Source organism: Macrosteles quadrilineatus, unplaced genomic scaffold (genome assembly GCF_028750875.1).
Source record: "Macrosteles quadrilineatus isolate MER2022 unplaced genomic scaffold, UCM_ALF_1.0 Scaffold_1__1_contigs__length_201487025, whole genome shotgun sequence".
NCBI lineage: Eukaryota > Metazoa > Arthropoda > Insecta > Hemiptera > Cicadellidae > Macrosteles > Macrosteles quadrilineatus.
Window position 1 is genome coordinate 20307467 of NW_026542594.1, and position 21870 is coordinate 20329336.

At 33.0% G+C, this 21870-nt stretch overlaps 2 protein-coding genes across 2 annotated transcripts in view; one reads left to right on the plus strand and one right to left on the minus strand.

The window, feature by feature from the left end:
- LOC129004798 (transmembrane protein 104 homolog) overlaps positions 1–2346 on the plus strand; it is a 70194-nt gene extending 67848 nt beyond the window's left edge. The window contains exon 12 of the mRNA XM_054433442.1: positions 605–2346. Coding sequence (XP_054289417.1) covers positions 605–829 — 225 coding nt within the window. The 3' untranslated portion in view covers positions 830–2346. The remainder of the gene's footprint in view (positions 1–604) is intronic.
- A 4524-nt stretch (positions 2347–6870) lies between these two features.
- LOC129004808 (uncharacterized) overlaps positions 6871–21870 on the minus strand; it is a 69106-nt gene continuing 54106 nt past the window's right edge. The window contains exon 4 of the mRNA XM_054433454.1: positions 6871–8311. Within this exon, the coding sequence (XP_054289429.1) occupies positions 8149–8311 (163 nt within the window). The 3' untranslated portion in view covers positions 6871–8148. The remainder of the gene's footprint in view (positions 8312–21870) is intronic.

Consider the following 21870-nt stretch of genomic DNA (forward strand, 5'->3'; position numbering starts at 1 on the left):
TCTGTGTAAAAATATGTCACGTTTCTTTACCAATTTATTTTTTTTTATGGTAACTGTAGGAAAAAAATAATGTTCAACTCGAGTGCAAAGTGCAATTGCTCACTAGTTGCACAAATAACTATTATTAAATGATTTATACTACATTTTTTGACGTTGTTTTTGAAAAAGGTTTTAAACATTTTTTATTTGTTTGTAAGATTTTTTAAAATTATTATTATTATTATTTTTACTTTAAACATGTTTATTACAATAGGAAATTTAATTTAGATTAATTTACATGCAACTTTTATCTATTTAAGTAAAAAAAACAAATGTTTATGATTTTTTACTGAAATAATGTAATTAGTAATTTTTTATTGGATTCTAAAGGTCTAACTCAATACCAAGTCTCCAATGGGTTAATGTTAACAATAGAAAGTTTAAAAGACTAAAAGAATTTATATAAGTTAATATAAGTTTAATATAAGTTTCACTCTATGCTTTTGGTTTTGATGAATAAAATTCAACTTTGACGGCTTTTATTTTAAGACATTATTCAGTAACTGTTTATTTAACATGTTTTGGACATTAATTAGATTACTGAGATTCTTTTACTTCTCCTCAGGTTGGAATAACTGGTGCTTATGCTGGAGTTGGTATCCAGTATGTTATCCCAGCCACACTTGTTATGTCTTCCCGACGTAGTGTTCCAAGAGAACTGTCATCTGTAGAGAACACCTTCGCTTCCCCCTTCAGACACCCAGCGTGGCCATTGCTAGTCATCTTGTGGGCAATCATCTGCATATCCTTTTCTTCAGTGCACATTATCAAACAACATCTAGGCTCGTAACACATCCTTCATGTCTGTCATCTGTAGAGAACACCTTCGCTTCCCCCTTCAGACACCCAGCGTGGCCATTGCTAGTCATCTTGTGGGCAATCATCTGCATATCCTTTACTTCAGTGCACATCATCAACCAACATCTAGGCTTGTAACACATCCTTCATGTCTGTCATCTGTAGAGAACACCTTTGCTTCCCCCTTCAGACACCCAGCGTGGCCATTGCTAGTCATCTTGTGGGCAATCATCTGCATATCCTTTACTTCAGTGCACATCATCAACCAACATCTAGACTCGTAACACATCCTTCATGTCTGTCATCTGTAGAGAACACCTTCGCTTCCCCCTTCAGACACCCAGCGTGGCCATTGCTAGTCATCTTGTGGGCAATCATCTGCATATCCTTTACTTCAGTGCACATCATCAACCAACATCTAGGCTTGTAACACATCCTTCATGTCTGTCATCTGTAGAGAACACCTTCGCTTCCCCCTTCAGACACCCAGCGTGGCCATTGCTAGTCATCTTGTGGGCAATCATCTGCATATCCTTTACTTCAGTGCACATCATCAACCAACATCTAGGCTTGTAACACATCCTTCATGTCTGTCATCTGTAGAGAACACCTTTGCTTCCCCCTTCAGACACCCAGCGTGGCCATTGCTAGTCATCTTGTGGGCAATCATCTGCATATCCTTTACTTCAGTGCACATCAACAACCAACAACTAGGCCATTGCTACAGTATAGTGCGCATCATGAACCAATATCTAGGCTCATTATATCCTTCATGTCTGTTATTTGCAGAGAAGTCCTTTCTTTTATCCATTTCAATTATTGCTATTGAAGAAAACGTCTGTGATGATTTCACGATAAAATTGCGGAGACAATGATGATCTCTATACGACTGAGGGAGATATTCAAGGTTTTGCAGCGATCATGGAAGATGATGATGATGTTTCTGTGATCGCAGGAGACAATGATGATGTCCACACCACCCTGGGAGACTTTCAGGATTTTGTTGCTATCACAGAAGATGATGATGATGTTTTCGTGACCATGGGAGATGACAATGATGTCCATACTACTGTTGGTCATGTTCAGGATTTTTCTGCGACCACAGCTTTACCTTCTCCAATAATAACTCTTTATACTGTAGTTTCAGGTTTTTAAAATTCTTTCTGTAAGCGATTCAGATTGTTGGAGTTCTACTATATTTCAATTAGGTCAAATCAAAGAGTTTTTTTTTGTTATTTTTTGATATTGGGTTGCATGATGAAAATTAAAGAGAGCCATTTCAAAAGTAATATGATTTTGTTTATTTTATATTTTTATCTACTGTCATCGGTGAGCGTGAAAAATAAACAATGGGTTTTAATAACTAGAGGGGAGAAAAATGCTGTACGAGTAGCTCTTTAACTTATAGTAAAATAATTCAATTTATGTTTACCTTTTTTGTTTACCGTTTTTTTTTTTTTCACTTTAAAGTTGTTATTATTTCAGCGATTAAAAAATGTTTTCAGGCTAGTTTCTGTTTTTTTTTTTTTTCATTAAATGTCTCTGTTTATAATATTATTTAGACTATTAAAGCCAATTCAGTTTTATTAACCACAACCAAGCAAGGCTTGGTCCCCAGGTATTGATGATAGAATAAACTGAATAAAATAAAAATATTTGTAAGAATTAAGAGTTATACCACGGAATCCCAACTATTCATTTTATCTTCGATAATTGTATGAAAATGTTTTAGAGTATATTTTTTAATAGCTAACAGACAATATTGTGTTGACTAACCGATCTTCGTCATGAATTTTCCCTTCTCTAGTATATTGTGGACTAAAACTTGACACTAAAACCAGGTTGTGGCAAAAAAAAAAATTAAATTCTGAGCTACTATTTAAAGTTACCAAAAGAAACCATCATGAAAGTATTTAAGGCTGGTGGTGAAATAGAAAAGGGGGATGGAAATAGTGGCTTATGGCTATTGTAATTTTGTCAGTTTAATATTTCTATCAATTATTTTAATTTTTTTATGTACAAGTGTTTGTGGCCTATTATAATACAAAAATACAACGTGTTTCTGACATTTGAAATTTTGAATGAATAGTATTCTTGTTTTATAAAATAAAGTAGATCTTTAATTAATTTTTTTAAATTCCATTTATGCGATTTTATTTGAACCTAACATGAAATCTTTTATAATTGTAAAAGTGGGGCTTATACAGCTTTTTGAGTGAATTTTACTTTTATTACAATTGGGCTAACGTAAGAGGTCACTTTTTGTTTTTATTTTAAGTAACTTTTAGAAATCTGAATTAAGTCAAATACCTGATCTCAACCTCTTCTGTTTAAAATGAGACTGATGTATAAATGAAATTTTTAAGAATGTGCATTTTCAAATAATGGTAATGTTTTGTACCTATTTGTTATGTGATAGACATTTAAAAATAAATGTTAAAGGAAATTTATCCTCCGTTTAAAAAATAAATGATAAAGTAGTTTGTTAAGTGAAAATACATGCAAAGTGATGACTTTCTGTCACCAATACTTATCTGGATGAAAAGAGTAATGAGTCTTAAATAGGCTTTTTATATCCCAAGTTTTTTTAGAGTAGGCTACTTAAACACTCTGTCAATAAATTTATGTTAAGCTAAGACTATTTATAAAAGATTTATCATAAGGCGTGTGAAAGTAATATTTTAATTTTGTTCTTATTCTTTAAATTTTGTATATAGAAGAATTCATCTTTTTGGAATTAATTGTGTTGTTAGGTAGTCATTATGGTAGTTTTGAGTAAATACAAATTTAATGTTTTAATGTTAATGCCTTCTAGGTCAAATATATTTTCTTATGTATAAAATTGTGTTATACATGCTGATATAACATTGTATAATGATGACTTGTTGAATGATTTTTGCATTATTATTCTTTGGGAATTAATTTTATACTTACTTAACACTTGAAGTCTTCGTCTATGACTGCATATTCCAGATTAATTGTGTCAGGTTTCTTATTATTTTCTAAAACTGCATTTCCTCATATTCGCATAGGTAGTATAATGGACAAAAAGAATTAAATATAGACAGACGAAGTATGGAACTCAGAAAATACCTAGTTGCTGGAAAAATAGGCATACAGTGGGCAAGATAATCGGCCGAGGCAATAATACAAAGGGCTTTCTTTTGTAGGAGTAGGATTTTAGAACATACTGGCTTGTGTCCCGATAACACAATGCCATAGTTAACCAAATATCTCTCAGCCACAACATATTGCTTCCTCAACAGACAAACCACCACTCTTGACAACTTGGACCCAATTCATTCCAGTGTGTTTTTGATTACATTAAGTATTTTACTGCTAATGGAATAGCCTTAAGAATATATAATTTATGTTACTTGCATATCTGTATGGTACAGTGTTTATCTTTTTTATTGTTGTATATTAAGTCTTTTATTATCTACTTTACTAGGCCCTAGACTGAGTCAAAGACTTATCAAGTATGCTTAGTCCAATGTTATCAAGATTTTTCCATTTTACAAGTCCAAAATTAATTAATCGTAAAATTACTATAAAATAAATTAGTAGTATTTTCTGCAATACAGAATTTATTCTAAACAAAAATGAATTCCGGTAGCAGTTTTGGTATACTAGCCTATAATTTTTTCTGTCTTCTGTACCATGTGTTATATTTATTGAAAACTGTTTTTGGTTAGCAAATTATTGATTCTTACTTTTAAGTTGTGACAATATTGAGCAACATGTTCAGGCTACGAAATGTTGATGACTTTAGACTATTAAGGCAGAGAAAAAGCGTGTATTAAGTTTCATCTTTATTTGATGTTGACAATCATACTTGCATATTTTACCACATCTAGCTTTTATGTAGTCAGAACACTGTTACTATGTGCAATTAACTATTTTAAATAAAATTAGTCATTGACTTTATAACTGCAAGGCCAATGGGATATCCTAATGTCAATTTATAATCAAACTTATGGTGTAGAGTGATAGAGAGTAATGGTAATGCACAAGTGAGCATTTATTTGTATTATTATATCATTGTTAATTAAGCTGAAAGTTTTTAAAATATTGTTATGATGTTGGTATTGATGCATTGTCTTAGTGTTTATTTTTATTTTTGTGGAACTCATCTTAGTTGCTGAAATATTAATATGGTAAGTGACATTACAATGTGTCGACAAATCTTTCTTACATATTGAATCATAATACAATTCATTTTTTATGAATATAAAATGTCATTTAGGTTATGTTTGCTTTGTTTATGTTATTTCTTAACGGTTACCGGTTGATAACTAATGTACCGAATCCACGGCTGTAGTTTGCCTAGAAACGGCACTCTCGAGCATAATGAGCCATTCCCACTCAAGAGCGACAATGAGCTATTTTACGTACTGTTTACAGGTATGGCAATGTTATAATTTCCAACCAGAAAAAATAGTTAATAATGCTATTATTATTACTGTACTGTTATTATTTATTTATTTTACTATAATTTATTTACCATGTTCAATTATTAATTAGTTTTTCTCTTTGCTATTTATTTAAGGATGGTTTACAAAAAATTAGATTTTAACTACCGAGACCAAAAAAAGTGCTAGTTAAATTGTTAAACTACAATGCTTGAATTAATTGTTTATAAATATTTATATTTTTTATATAAACTAATGTTGTTACGCTTTGATGCTCAATAAAGGTTTTTAATTATAAGTTTTATTTTTTATTTCCCTGTAATAAGAAAAAATTTTGCCAGAAAAAGATTCCTAAATTTGACATCTTTACAAAAATATAGCCATATTTATATGGAGAAATGTTGAATAAACAGATACATTTTTTGTTGCGTATTTCTTACACTTACTTGTTGAAAAAAATTTCAATTAACACTTAAATAAATTTACATTTGTATTGTGTTTGGATAAAAAATAACTAATTCATAAATTATTTTCAAAGTTAGTTGTACAACCTTTTAAAAATCCAGAAGCAATTTTATTTTAATGTGTTAAAACAACTATAGGCCCTATGTAAGAAATGGTAAATGACCGGAGTAAATGGCTTTATGCATAAGAGTTTTTACATTATAATTCTAAACTTTCCAGGGTAATAAGTTTCTAATCCATTAAAAACCAACCGACTCTAAAATCATCCTCAGCTTTAATTACTGTTGATTATCAATACTTTTACTAACGTGATATTGGTTAAATAATTTGAATTTTTACATATATACAGTACTTTAAACTGTTTTAATAATATTATCACTGAACTACTTTTTTTGTCGGTTGTCGTTGATTCTGATTCTATTCTCATTACTTTGATAACAAATTATTACGAAATAGTTAGGGATATGTTGGGCATATGTGGCATGGTGAAGAATAGAGAAGATAAAACGAGATCACAGACAATGGAATAAACATTAAAGTATTATATTGTCTGTGACGAGATAGTCTGCTAAAAACACTACAAGATTATTAAAAAATTGAAATCACAGTGCGCTTGATATACAGGCTAAAAAAATAAATTATGTACGTCTATTTATATAGTTTTTACAATAATATGGCTTAGATGGTTTAGGAGCCTATTTCTGAGAATTTGAATTAGCTAAGCTAAGGCCTACTTAAATGACAAATGATTTTGGCCTAACATTAACTGTTGTGTACACTTAGTCAACAATGAATAACCAATTAAGTTTGGGCCTGTATATTGTGTGGGAAAGATTAAACTCGGGCGTCTACTAAAAACACTTCAGAATAATTTTAGAAAAAGAAAAACAACTCCCTTTATTTTAAGGTTAGTTAAACAAAATACCTATATGTTTTAGCAACTAGGTAAAACAAAGATGCCTATTAAAAGTTACTCCAAAATTCTTATTTTGTATTAGTTATGAAGGAAATGCATTCACTACTTTTTCTATTTATTGTTTTTGGGTGTATTGGTTGAAAAAAACCTTTTGTATACTGCAAAAAACAATATTTTTTGGATATATGACATTGACCAAAGATTACTCTTAGAGTATAGCCTACTAATGATTTTCTCCGAGCAAAGCTCGGTCACCAGGTACTATATATGTATCTGAGAAAAAAAACCAAATAGTCTAACGTATGGAAATTAAAATTGTATGTCTCACCAAACATAATCTAATGGGCCTTCAAATAAATAAACCATATTATAAAAAAATATTTATCATTCATAATACATTTTAATTTACAAAAAATATGAAAACTTAGTCTAAATTACTATGTACATTTATCTATTACAAATTTTCCCAAAAATTTATTCATCTTTATTTTAGCTAAACATTGTTGCTGAGTAATTTATCAAAATACTTTTAAGTTCAGTTGATTATTGAAGTCAATATTGAAAATAATAAACATTTCAGTAAAGGAAAGTAGTACTGTAAATCTTAATGTAAAAAATCTATCCTTAATAACACAAACATTGCAAGTTTATGGTAATGGACTAATTTTTTTAAAAGTTATTCTATGAAAGTTAAATATTATCTCTCACAGTAAAAGGCTACATTAACAAGCTTACTATTATATTAATGTTTGTTTAATTAGTTTGACAATTATTGGGGTTCTTTCTAATAATTGGTTTATTGAGAAGATAATATAACTTTCGAATGAAACATCAATGTATGTTCCATACAAATAAAATCGGATAGAGTAAACATTTCACAAATTAGATTTTGCAATATATTATCAGCACTTCATAAAAAAAAGTATGTTTTTAGTTTTTATAACATTTGCTCTACAATATTTAATTTTATTTTTAAACAAGTAAAATTGTCTCTGATACTATTACTATTCTGATTATATATTATTTAAATTATAAATACTAATTTAATATCTTACTAAAGCATGATTAACCGGTCTTTCCTCCATTTCCCGGCATTATGCCTGAGCCTAATTTTTTGACTCCCTTCGCTTCTCAGAGACTTTTCTCAGGGACTTTCCTCCAGTTGAGTAGGCCTACTTGCGACCCTGGGTCAAATTAACCCGAGCAGTCCACGCCAATCAGATGAAACTACCCTGTGACTGTAGTGACGTCACCATTGCCACCTGCGGCCGTGGTGGTAACAAGAACATTTGCCACAATCTCATGGAGATCATCATCGTAGGCAATAACAGAAAATTGTTAATTTTTAAAAACTTAAAATTCAATCTTTGTTTAAAAAAATAATTTTGATAAAATGTTGCGGCCCTAGGCCGGCCTAGTGGTAAATCCGGCACTGCCCAGTTGTGATGTTTCCCTAGATAGTGAAGGGTGTAAACTAACCCCCCCCCCCCTACACAGTATATCTTGACACAGGAAGATTCATGAGTATCTCTCGGCTGGTTGAAACACACTGCGTTCTTTGCTCTGCCGCACACACGGGACTTTTAGCAGGTTGAAGTAGATGTTACCCATGATGTCTGCCAGAGGGTTGTGTGAAGACTTGAGACATTGTTGTAGCAGTGCGTCACAGGTGCAGTGTGATCTGCAATATTATCACCAGTTAGTGGGAACCATTGTTTGTGGAGGCCTTGGTAGTTATTAAAGAGTTTGTACAGCAGCCAATACAAATGGCAGCTAAAATTACTTTTAATAATCGGCGTCTTAAACATTTTTAGCTTCCATTTTGTTAATAGTGGTCTGATATCTATTTTATTTATGTCAATTGTTTAGTTTTCTCAGGACCTGTAAAATTATATGAAAGTCGACTATACTTCCCATTTGAAAATTTTGAGCTACCCCCACTACTCCCCTAAGGACAAAATTTTCAAAATTAACCATCATAATTGTAGCCCCTCGTATCTAAGAAGGTTGCCGCAAACCGATTTCAAATATCTCAAATGGTTGAAAAGTTAAGAAAAGGGGGGTGTGCAAGTTACTTTTCATAGCCACCCTGTACCTATACAGCATTTTGGTACACATAGCTTTTAGTCGGGTGGTGGAAGGAATGTGTAATCTTGCCTATCTGGGATTTTACACAAAAAACTACCTGTCATATAATTCCTTTCTATCTGTACATTGTGACATCTGTTCAAATGTTTAGAAGTTGTTTTTGTTTACTATGATGTTAGTTTGTTTCATATTGTTAATTCTCTATCATGCTAGATTCTATGTTCAATAAATAGTACAGGTAAAATAATACAAAAACACTCCATATAAACAACAAAATTTGTACATTCATGAAATTTCACCTGTGAGTTACTAATAACATGAGAAATGAAGATCCGATGAGTCCCCAAAATTTTGGGCGTCCTAAGGCCCTTTTTGGGGCCCTTTTTGTTCCGAAGGGCCCTTGTTCCTGAATAATTATGTTTTTACATTTAAGGTCGAGTGAGGTGTGGTTTTCGATGGTTTTAGTTATTTTAAATCAATTGGGACTAGTTTTAAGTGTGTTAAACCACTCCATACAGGGTGTTTCGAAATATTATTACTTTTTACGATATTTAAACATTTATTCAAAAAGTGATAAAATTAGTTACCTCCATGCTCTATATAAAAGGGGATTATAGAAAATAACTGTAATTCTTTCCTATATAAGAGGGAAGGATCACAAGGAGTAAGAGAAAATATTAAATACCCCCGTCACAGCAAACCTGCAGACTAAGCAAATTTTCATTTGCCCGATTTTCAATTAAATCTAAAATAGCATCGAGTTTAATGAATACTTAGGTTTGCTGCTACAAGGAGGCTAATAAAGTGTGTTTGCAGTATAGTAAAATATTAACAGCCTTGTATAAAACAAATAAATTTGACAAGTTTTATTAAGACATATCTATAAACAAACAAACAAAATCATTTTACACTATTCTCCTTAAGAATAACATGGAATTTTAAATTTACAATTTTTGAACTTTATTCGTAACTAATACACTTACAAAACGCGTTAATATACTAAATTATTTGTTTTCTTTAAACTCTTTAAAATGCTCTAGAGAGAAATTGGGAAAATTTGCCTTTTGAGGGTCAAAGATTACAAATTTTTACCACATAAAACCCTGTTCCACGGACCGATTATGCCGGTTTCGTTAAAATTGAACCAAAATTACTCGAGTTATCATGTTTACGGACACGTATATAACATGGATATATTATATTATATATGTGAATATATAATATTTTTAGTGGATGGTGCCTTAGGCTTCTGGGGGCATCGAAATGAAAACGTAAATCGGTTTCGGGCCTATGTTTTACCATCAGTAATAGCTTATCTCCTATTTGGGATGTTCGCTAAAAGGGGATGGATTAAGTTTTACACTATAACATAATAACATAGGTTACTAAGCAAACAAATCAACTTTTAAGGTGGTGTGAATAATCTTTCAACGTGTTTTTATGCAAATCTATTAAGACCAATTTCAAATTGATATGTATTTTTCTTAGGTAGCTATTTAAGTTATTTTTTTACATTTATTAAAAATTAAAACAATTGTATTTGTATAAAACCTTACATTACATATTAAAATGAAGTACTTAAACTAAACTATTTTTCTACAATTTCCGTAGTATCTCTCTTTACAATTTCATCATCACAATAATTATTCTCAAACGACTCATTAACAATTTTATTATTCTTAGCAACTTGTCCATATTTACTGATTTTGTCCAAGTTGGTGTTCAAGCAGGATTCCTCTTTACAAACCTAAAACCTTGCATATTGCAGAACAGGCAACACCAATCTTAAAGCACGAACAATTTGGTGCAAAAACACCTTTCATACATACTGACGTTTGCAACTTGTATCATAAGTTCCTCAAACTTATTTTCAATCAATACAAGTACGGTTATCTTTCGTGGTTATGACGAACAGGACAGCACTAAGACATCAGAGCAGCATTGTCGGTACAAGCATTTTTGTCCTGAACAATGGGAACGAGATTTATGGGGTAAAAATTGGGTTTTCTTATTTACTTTACCCTCAAAACACAAAGTTTCCCAATTTTTCTCTAGAACATTTTAAATAGCTTAAAAACAAATAATTTAGTATATTAACGTGTTTTTGTATGGTTATTAGTTACGGATAAAAATACTAAAATTGTAAATTTAAAATTCCCATGTTATTCTTAAGGAGAATAGTGTAAAATGATTTTGTTTGTTTGTAATAGATATACTTTGACCAAACTTGTCAAAATTATTTGTTTTATACTAGGCTATTAATATTTTACTATAAACACACTTTATTAGTCTCCTTGTAGCAGCAAACCTAGGTAATCGTTAAACGCAATGCTATTTTAGATTTAATTGAAAATCAAGTAAGTAAAACGGAAATTCGCTAGGTCTGCAGGTTTGCTGTGACGGGGGTATTTAATATTTTCTCTTACTCCTTGTGATCCTTTCCCCTTACGTAGTAAAGAATTACATTTATTTTCAATAATCCCCTTTTATATAGAGCATGGAGGTAACTAATTTTATTACTTTATGAATAAACTAGCTGTGTACCCGTTCTACGCACGGGGATCTTATAATATTCAGTTGAAACCTTCTTATATAACGAACAGCAGTTGGTTTGCATATTTTAAGATATGCTGGCCAAACTATTATACATAGCTTCATTTTATGTTGTTTTTTGTTGTTCCGGATCGGTATGACAATCAATAAAAGGTTAAATTACCTCTGTGTCTGCCGGTCGATCCTATAACGGTAGGCTTACTTTTATTTTTACTATCTGATCTCGTTTGCATGGCTCAATCACGTCCTGGTTGAAGTTCGTTCGCTACGCTCACTCACCTGTATGTTGGAGCTCGTTCGCTGCGCTCACTTTCCTTCAGGTTAGCTCGTTCGCTACGCTCACTTGCCTTCAGGTTAGCTCGTTCGCTACGCTCACTCGCCTCCAGGTTGCAAATTAGCTGTTGTCATAAATGTAAAAGAAATAATAGTGCTAGTGCTGCACCCTGTTGGTAATCCTTGTAACTTTAATGCTATTGAACATCACAGAACAGAACCAACTTGTTTAATTGAAACAGCTGTTAAGATTCAATAATTTCATTTCTCATAAGGTTAACATGGGCTTCCAGAAATTCCACGTCAAAAATCGACAAAAACTTGATTTTCAAGGGTTTACTGTTAAATATCTAACTGTCTCATATTCGATGAAATACGTCTAAAACCATCTCATATATGTATAGTATTTGGAAAATAAGTTTCAGGCGGGACAGTGCTATAGTTATTGAGGAGTAGTTGTAATAAAGTGCGTATTTTAGCGTTACCAAGAGAATGACAGATAGACAGACAGACAGACAGACAGAAATTGAGATAAGGTTTGATTCGGTTTCTCTGACCTATGAAATGTAAAAATAACCAAAAAGTTCATTATTCTAAGCAATGTACAGACAAAACTCTAATTTTATTTATATAGATGTTTAAATATCGTAAAAAGTAATAATATTTCAAAACACCCTGTATGGAGTGGTTTAATACACTTAAAAATAGTCCCAATCGATTTAAAATAACCAAAACCATCGAAAACCACACCTCACTCGTCCTTAAACGTAAAAACAAAATTATTCAGGAACAAGGGCCCTTCGGAACAAAAAGGGCCCCAAAAAGGGCCTTAGGACGCCCAAAATTTTGGGGACTCATCGGATCTTCATTTCTCATATTATTAGTAACTCACAGGTGAAATTTCATGAATGTACAAATTTTGTTGTTTATAAAACCCTATTTTACCTGTACTAAAAGCCTAACTAAAGGTAATTTGGTTTATTCATTCAATCTACAACAATTTATTTATTGGACATAGAATATTTTATTAAAATATACATCTATCTTTTTCATGGAACGAATTCTTAGACCTGAAAGATTTAATGTCAATCCTAATGAAGTCAATGCAAGTCAAGATTGGAAACATTGGTACCATACTTTTGAAAACTTCATCGAAGCTAGTAAAATCAGTGAAGAATTGAGGCTTAAAGTATTAACCAATTTCATTTCACCATCCGTTTATGAATATGAAATGACTGTGAAACATACAAACAAGCAATTGATGTGTTGAAAAAGTTGTACTTGAAACCTGTCAATGAAATTTATGCACGTCATAAACTAAGAATCAGAAGACAAGAGTCTGGTGAGTGCATTGATACATACGTAGAATCTCTGAAGCGACTTTCCAAAGATTGTAACTTTAAAGCTGTCAATGCTGTATCAAGTAGAGATGAATATATCAGAGACACATTCATTGATGGCTTGCTAGTACCTCACATTCGTCAACGGTTGTTGGAAAGCTCTACTTTGTCTTTAGATGAAGCAGTTTCTCAAGCCAGATCACTCGAACTTGCTAAATATCACTCTGAACAGTACAACTTAGACAAGTGCTTACCAACAATCAACGCTGTTGCCTCAAAATCTATCACTGAAAAGAATCCATACTTGTCCAGTCCTGATCCAACACCTTCTGCTGCCGAGCCAGAATCGTATCTATCTCAAGAAAATATAGCGTGTTCACTCAATCAGACATGTTACTTCTGCGGCTTTAAGAAACACAACAGAGCTGTTTGTTGAGCTAAAGAAGCTATATGCAGAGGATGCGGCATTAAAGGTCATTACCAAAAGGTATGTAGGAAATCCAAAACACCAACTTCTACAGTAAAGGCATCAGTCCATCAGTCAAATTGTATTGCCTCAGTACCATCGTGTTTGAGTAAAGCTGTATAATCCACTTGCTAGGGGGGTTCCCGTGTGCATTTTATGTATAGAAAAACACCCTGAGGGATCATGTAGGTACTATGTGGGTTATCATTTTTCACGTGGGTGCCAGCTTGGCAGAGTGGGCATAACCTCAGAATCAACAATTTTAAAAATGGCGGCGGCATTTATTACATGAAACTCATCGGGAGCTTATATCTCGAAAACGGTAATATATAGCGAGTTACTTTTATTACAATAAATGTTGCTTACACAATGAGGAACAGCTTTTGTATTTACAAAAATGCCCTAAATATAACTATTTAGGAGTAGTTGAGCAATTTATGCTAATGTAACCTATAAAGTTTTACTCTGTTTGACAAAAACATTCTAATATCTAAAAAAAAAAAAAATAACTGTTCTTTTTAATTTGGCACATAGCACTAATTTCTCTTTACATCCAAGGTCTAAATACCCCCGCCGCAGCAAACCTGCAGAATTAGCAAACATTTACCTGGCTGCATTTCTACTAAAATATTTAAATTGTCATATTTAACCTAAAAATTGTATCTCTGTTGCCAAAAAATCTAATAATTATAAAAAAGCTGTTATTTTGTAATGTGATACAAAGCAATAATTTTTCTTCTCATTTAAGGTAAAATACCTGCAAAAAGCATTCGAGAAGCTTCTGACAGATATATAAGTTATTAAAATGATACAAAATATTTTTAAACTAATTTTTTGTTATTACATGACGCATACAAATTTTAAAATAAATATAAACCTTTCTATATAAGGATTTTTTATTATTACAAGTAATAATAAATCTACGGATGTAACAGAAATTATTGTTATAATTCATAACATTTATTATTAAAACGGTGATGGAGCGGGAGTGGGACCGGCGGCAAAGTTGGTGCATCGGCCAAGCATTGACGTCTCGTTAACACAACCTGTACCTTGACATTGGTGGTAGGCTGCTTCGGACTGATTGTATTGATATTGAACTAGTTTCGTGGATCATTAAATTTGAGCGCAGTTATTGGATCTAAATTTTAAGCCTTTTAGGTTAAGAGGAATATCTGTTCTCTTTTATAGTCATCAGAAAATGAAACTGTTCACAATATACTTGTGTGCATTGCGGCAGTCAACTATAGGAACACTTCTACATTTAAAAAAGGACAACACGGTATGCCAGCTAGTTTCGTACACATGTGCAGCTTTGATTGGGACAGGTTTTGCAGTTGCAGCCGTCTAATAGATCACTTGGGCAAAGCTGGAAATCAAATTTTGACCAAAAACCAACAAATAAGAGTAACCACCATCACTGTATCCAAATTTTAAAGGATTGAGTTGAAAAACGTGTTCTTCCAGGCAATGGATTTGGATGTATGTACAATAAATAGCACGTAAGGTATGCTGTCTAGTAGCTCTACTAGACAGAATTTCTTCACGAGCAACGGATGCAGTTCTTTAAGAGTATTCGTTGTACAGTGACAGTACAACAGACTCCAGTACAGGGACAGTGATCCAGTGTCTTAGATCATTCATAGTTAGATCATTCATAGCTTCACACTGACGATCCTTTTTTTAATGTGAACTAAATACTTCTCAGTGTTTTTCAAACTTTTTCTATCCCTTCCTCCCAATCTTTTCCAAAGTCCATTAGCAAAGTACTTGGATTACATTTTAGGGTAGCACGCTTTGTTCCAAATTTGCTGGCAAAGTCACAGCCAGTTAAAATATGGAGTGTTGGGAGAACTGAGCAAAGGTTACTTCCAAGCCTGTTTGCTATAATGTGAACTAGTACATATCATGAAGTTCTGACTGAACCAAGTCGCATCCACAATTCCTGCAAACCTTCCGAAAAGAATCCATTCATAAAATGTAAAGCCAACATTACGACATCCTGTATCCGAAGACAAAACTACGACTTAATTTGATAACTCGAGCAAAAATGATCCAATTTTAATTAAATTTATCACAAACGTGTAAACCTTCGTTTTCAGATGAGTTTGGACTATTAAACCAGCACGATCGGACTATGGGAACGGGGGTTTATAGGGAGTTTTATGGGGTAAAAATACATTTTTCCGATTTTCGAGCCTAAAAACACGAAATTTTTTAATGAACCAAACCATTTTGTAGAGCTCAAAAAAGAAATAATTTTGTATATTAAAGCGTTTTTGTATGCCCAAAAGTTACGGAGATAATAAAAAAAATTAAATTTTAAATTCCCATGTTATTCTTATAGAGAATAAATAAACTGTTTTAGTTTCCTTGTTTATGGATATATTATAATCAAATTATTTGAAAATGTTGTTTCATTCATACTAAGCTATCAACATTTCAATAAAAATATAAAAAAACGGCAAGGAGCCACTTAATACAACGAATCGCCATGGCCATACAGAAAGGAAATGCCGCCAGCATAATTGGTTCCACACCCACAAACGACGACCTTTCATCAATATTTTATTTGTAAAATTAATGTAAGAATTAAATTTTGTCTAAAAAAAAACACCTCAATACCTTTCCTGAACCAGCAAACTTAAGTACTCATTACAAATCAATGTCATTTAAATAGGAAATCACTCTGTCAATTTTAATATTTTAGAAGAAATGCAGCCAGATAAATGTTTGCTTAGTCTGCAGTTTTGCTGCGGCGGGGGTATTTAGACCTTAGATGTAAAGAGCAATTACTGCTATGTGCCAAGTTAAAAAGAACAGTTTTTTTTAAGATATTAGAATTTTTTGTCAAACAGAGTAAAAATTTATAGGTTAAATTAGCATAAATTGCTCAACTACTCCTAAATAGTTATATTTAGGGCATTTTCGTAAATACAAAAGTTGTTCCTCATTGTGTAAGCAACATTTATTGTAATAAAAGTAACTCGCTATATATTACCGTTTTCGAGATATAAGCTCCCGATGAGTTTCATGTAATAAATGCCGCCGCCATTTTTAAAATGGCGGATTCTGAGGTTATGCCCACTCTGCCAAGCTGGCACCCACGTGAAAAATGATAACCCACATAGTACCTACATGATCCCTTAGGGTGTTTTTCTATACATAAAATGCACACGGGAACCCCCCTAGCAAGTGGATTAGTAGTACAATTAAATGGAGTTGATGCATACACTCTTATAGATACTGGTAGTTCTGGTAGTTTTATCAATCAAAGCTCAGCACTTAGATTCAACATCCCTGTCATTCCATGTAATGGGGGAGAGGTATCAATGGCTTCCACAACTCTGCGTTCTTCAATAAAAGGGTACTGTAAAATCAATCTTAAATTACAAGATCATACTTACAAGAATGTGGTCTTCAGCGTACTTACAAACTTATGTTCTGACATTATTATAGGACATGACATTCTAAAAAGACACTCAAGTTTACAAGTACAATTTGGAGGAAAAGAGTCGCCTCTCAACATATGTAGTGTGGCTTTAGCTAATGTTGAGCCAGTAGAACTATTTCGTAATCTATCTCCAGATTGTAAGCCTATTGCAACAAAATCTCGAAGGCACTCAGCAATTGACGAACAGTTTGTTGAAAGTGAAATTCAATTACTGTTAAAAGAGGGTATTATTAAAGAAAGCAGGTCTCCATGGAGAGCACAAGTCCTTGTTGTTTCATCAGATAACCAAAAACGGAGAATGGTTGTCGATTATTCACAGACAATTAATTGTTTTACAGAACTTGATGCATTTCCACTCCCTAGGATTGATGACATAGTCAACAAAGTAGCTTCATACAAAGTTTATAGTTCTATTGATCTTAAGAGTGCCTATCACCAAATCCCAATAACAGAAAATGACAAACCTTACACGGCATTTGAAGCTTGCGGGAATTTGTACCAATTCACACGAGTGCCTTTTGGAGCTCGTAATGGTGTCCCTGCTTTTCAACGTACGTTAACCAACATTACTTATGAAAAACTTGAAGGTGTTCAAGTCTATCTGGATGATATAACAATCTGTGGCAATGATCAGGCTGAACATGACAGGAACTTGAGCAATTTTATGAAAGCTGTTTCCAAATATAATCTTACCTTGAACAAACATTAATGCAAGTTTTCTACAGCCATGATCCATCTATTAGGTTATGTAATCAGTCATAAATCAATAAGACCAGATCCAGATCGTTTGCAACCACTTCGAGATCTTCCCATTCCAACCAACTCAAACTCTCTTCACAGAGCTCTTGGTATGTTCTCCCACTATTCACAATTCATTCCTAAATTTTCTGAGAAGGCGAGCTGTTTAAACAGAAGTTCATTTCCACTGAATGAAGAAGCTAAATGTATATTCCAAAGACTTAAACAAGACATTGTTAATGCAGTAACTTCTTCGATTGACTGTGATGGGTTGTTAACAGTTGAAACTGATGCATCAAATCATGCAATAGGAGCAGCTTTGACTATTGATGGTAGACCAGTAGCGTTTTTCTCTAGAACACTAACAAACTCGGAACAGAAACATTCATCTATTGAGAAAGAAGCATATGCAATAGTTGAAGCGTTAAGAAAATGGAGGCACTATCTCATAGGCAGACACTTCCGCCTTATAACAGACCAACGATCTGTAGCATTCATGTTCAGTGATCGGAATGCAAGCAAAATCAAGAATGATAAAATAATGAGATTGAGAATTGAGTTATCCTGTTATAAGTATGAGATTATTTACAGAGCTGGAAAAGAGAACAAAACAGCAGATGCTTTATCCAGGGTGTGTTCATCGATGGAAGGAAGTTGATCAAATCTTGTATCACTACATGACGCTTTATGTCATCCAGGAGTGTCTCGAATGTATCATTGGACTCGGAGTAAAAACTTGCCTTATTCACTGGATGAGATCAGAAAAGTAACTTCCTCCTGTCGAACCTGCTTAGAGGTAAACCCTCGATTCCACAAACATGAAGGACAACTTATCAAAGCTACTCAACCATTTGAAAGACTGAATATAGATTTTAAAGGGCCACTTCCATCCAAAAGTAGAAATTGTTATCTTTTAATAGTCGTAGATGAATACTCTCGATTTCCATTCGCGTTCCCTACTCAAGACACAACTGCTAGGACTGTTATTCTGAGACTTAAGGAACTTTTCTCAATGTTTGGAGTACCGGCTTATATTCATTCTGACAGAGGTTCATGTTTTATGTCTCAAGAACTAAAATCATTTTTATGTTCACTAGGAGTTGCTTCCAGTCGTACAACAGCTTACAATCCTCAGGGCAACGAACAAGCTGAGAGGTATGTTGGTATTATATGGAAGACAATCGAACTATCACTTAAAAGTAAAAATCTGGAAATATCTGATTGGGAAAAAGTACATTTAGAAGCTTTGCACTCTATCCGGTCGTTATTGTGTACTTCAACAAATACAACACCGCATGAAAGACTATTTCTCTTTTCTAGAAGATCTAGTAATGGTAAGACAACTCCATCTTGGCTCATGAATCCAGGTCCAGTGCTCATGAAACGGCCTGTCAGGAGCTCGAAATACGAACCACTCGTTGAAGAAGTACTGCTCCTTGAGGGGAATCCTGAGTATTCTCATATAAGATATGCAGATGGCCGTGAAACCACAGTGAGTTCCAGGCAATTAGCACCTGTAGGAGAAGTGTCACATTATGACGAAGACTCAAACTCCAATCTACGACATGAAGAAGACTCAAATCCCAATCTACGACATGAAGAAGACTCAAACACCAATCTACAACATGAAGAAGACTCAAACACCAATCTACAAATAAATGAAAGAAGTTCTCAAGTTGATGTTGGACCTGAGCCTATCTTCCAAGACGAGGAAAGACTGAATCCGGACCAGATTGCTTTAAGGAGAAGCTCCAGAAGTAAACACCCGCCTTTGTATCTAAAAGACTATGTCAGCTAGGAGGGGAAGAATGTCATATTACATATATAATTCCTTTCTATCTGTACATTGTAACATCTGTTCAAATGTTTAGAAGTTGTTTTCGTTTACTATGATGTTAGTTTGTTTCATATTGTTAACTAGTGAACCTGTGCGGCTCAATGCCCCGCAAAATAACATATGAATTTAGAAAACAAATTCATCGTGTTATATATTGACTCGACGTCGAAAATTAAATACAGTACGGTAATAATAAAGCCTTAAAGCGAAGCAGTCCAGCCATTTTCTAGCTGAATGTGTATTATATTTAGTAAATTAATAAGTGTTGAAGTTCAAGTATGTTATAGGGTAGTTATTTTTTTAAGATTTTTAAAAACAGATTCAACAAACAATTTGATCATATCAAACCAATAGGCCTGTGTAGCATATTTTGAGGGTCATAAAATGCTGCTTGAAGAAAACACTTTAAAAAATAAACACTAGCCTACAAAACAAAATTTTTTCACAAAATCACTTCCATTAATACTACGATTTTAGTCATAAAGTTACCTTCAGGAATATTACCCTGGTCAGAATTTTCCGTAATGAATATGCGTATCCTATTAAAAGATGTTGCCTTACTTAAAACAACATAATATAGTTGCTCATGCACTGAAATTGGTCTGGGTAAGAACAGTGCTGCTCTTTAATTAAAGTGCTTGTGCTGCAAATGCTAAAAGATAACAGAAATTAGCATCTTTCCATTTTAAAAGGTAAGTTTGTTTCAGACGGGCAAATTTGTATCCTCGAAATCAAAATATGTCCCCACTCACTTGTTCCAGTTAGGACTTTTCATTCTATTAAGTTGTTGACCGTTCTGATCACATGAAGCCTTGTCCCATTAATGAGGCCCTTTTTGATGTATTAATATTCCTCGTCAATAAAACCACTGCCCCCTTTTATTAGTCTAATCTGTGCCTTGGCAATCTACTGACCTTTATTTTTTATTTAAAAACTCAGTTGGATTTTCTAGATGGGTGTCTCCGCCTTCGTCTGTTTTCGAGGACCCGCTCTTCTTTACCTTGGTATACTGACAATAAATTGTCAAGTCCATGTAGTAATTCATTAATACTGTTAGTTTATAAAGAAAATTAGATGTGTATGTAATCTTAAAGGAAGGGGGGGTAACATTAAAGGAAGGGTTGTAATATTAAACATTGGCTCAAACTGCGCGGAATGGTAGTGAAGTTGACCACTCCAGTCATCATCATGTTAGTGAACAAACCACAGAATCTCACAATCTGTCTGACATTATAAAAAAATGTTTCTCACGTTTTGAGAGCACATATTATCTAAACAAACAGAACACATTAATACTTTACTTAATCTTCTTACCACCGTTATTGCCCGCATAAAATTAATATTCTCCTTATAGTAGCATTAAAGTTACTTGGCTTAGTTCTATCATAACTGCAAACTCAAAATACACCCACAAGTAAAAAAGAATCAAGTTATTGGTTAACAAAAATTATGTTTGTGTAACAATATTATTCACATGAAGTAGATGATTTGTTTGATTTATTGATCAGCTGTTTAGTTTCAAATGAATTAATATTGTCAAAGATTTGTGATTTTAAATACATAAATTATTATATTAAAGTTTTCTAAATCATGGTAACTTATTCTCAACTAAATTTTACCATTCCCAGCATTAAAATAAAGTAGTGACATCCATTATGAGTAAACTTTAAGGTACTTAATCCTTGATTGAAATGTAATATACATTAACAGTCATAATACTCAGCAATTATTATGTAGTAGACTTTGACTATTTTCAAGAAACATACATATGTTTCTGTAAATAAAAATTATCTCCCATGTTATCCTTATGGAGAAATACGAAACTTTAAAGGGCCCCAGGGCCTCACTCTCTAATTATTTCCCTAAAAAGAAAGTTTCCTGCACAACTTCAAGTTACGCTCTTTCCAATGACACCAAAAACATGTCAATCGGTTCAGTAGTTTCGGAGGAGTAATTGTCACAAAAAACCTGCTTGCGTATTAAATAAGTACTAGTGAACCTGTGCGGCTCAATGCCCCGCAAAATAACATATGAATTTAGAAAACAAATTCATTGTGTTATACTGTATTATATTGACTCGACGTTGAAAATTAAATACAGTAATAATAAAGCCTTAGAAGAGAAGCAGTCCAGCCATTTTCTAGCTGTATGTTTGTTATATTTAGTAAATTAATAAGTGTTCAAGTTTAAGTATGTTATAGGGTAGTTATTTTTTAAAGATTTTTAAAAACACATTTAACAAAACATTTTATTATATCAAACCAATAGGTCTATGTAGCATATTTTGAGGTCAAGCCAACAAAAAGATTATCAACCAATGGAAATACTTACAATTTACGTAACAGTCCTTTTCCATTTTGAAGGGTGAATTTTTGGGAAAAGGTAAGCTTACAATTTAAGGTCAACGTAAAAAGGCTGTCAGCTTTTATTAAGTACCGTACCTAAGTTATCTAGCCAATTTGTAGACAATAAGGTGTAGGCTACTTTAAAC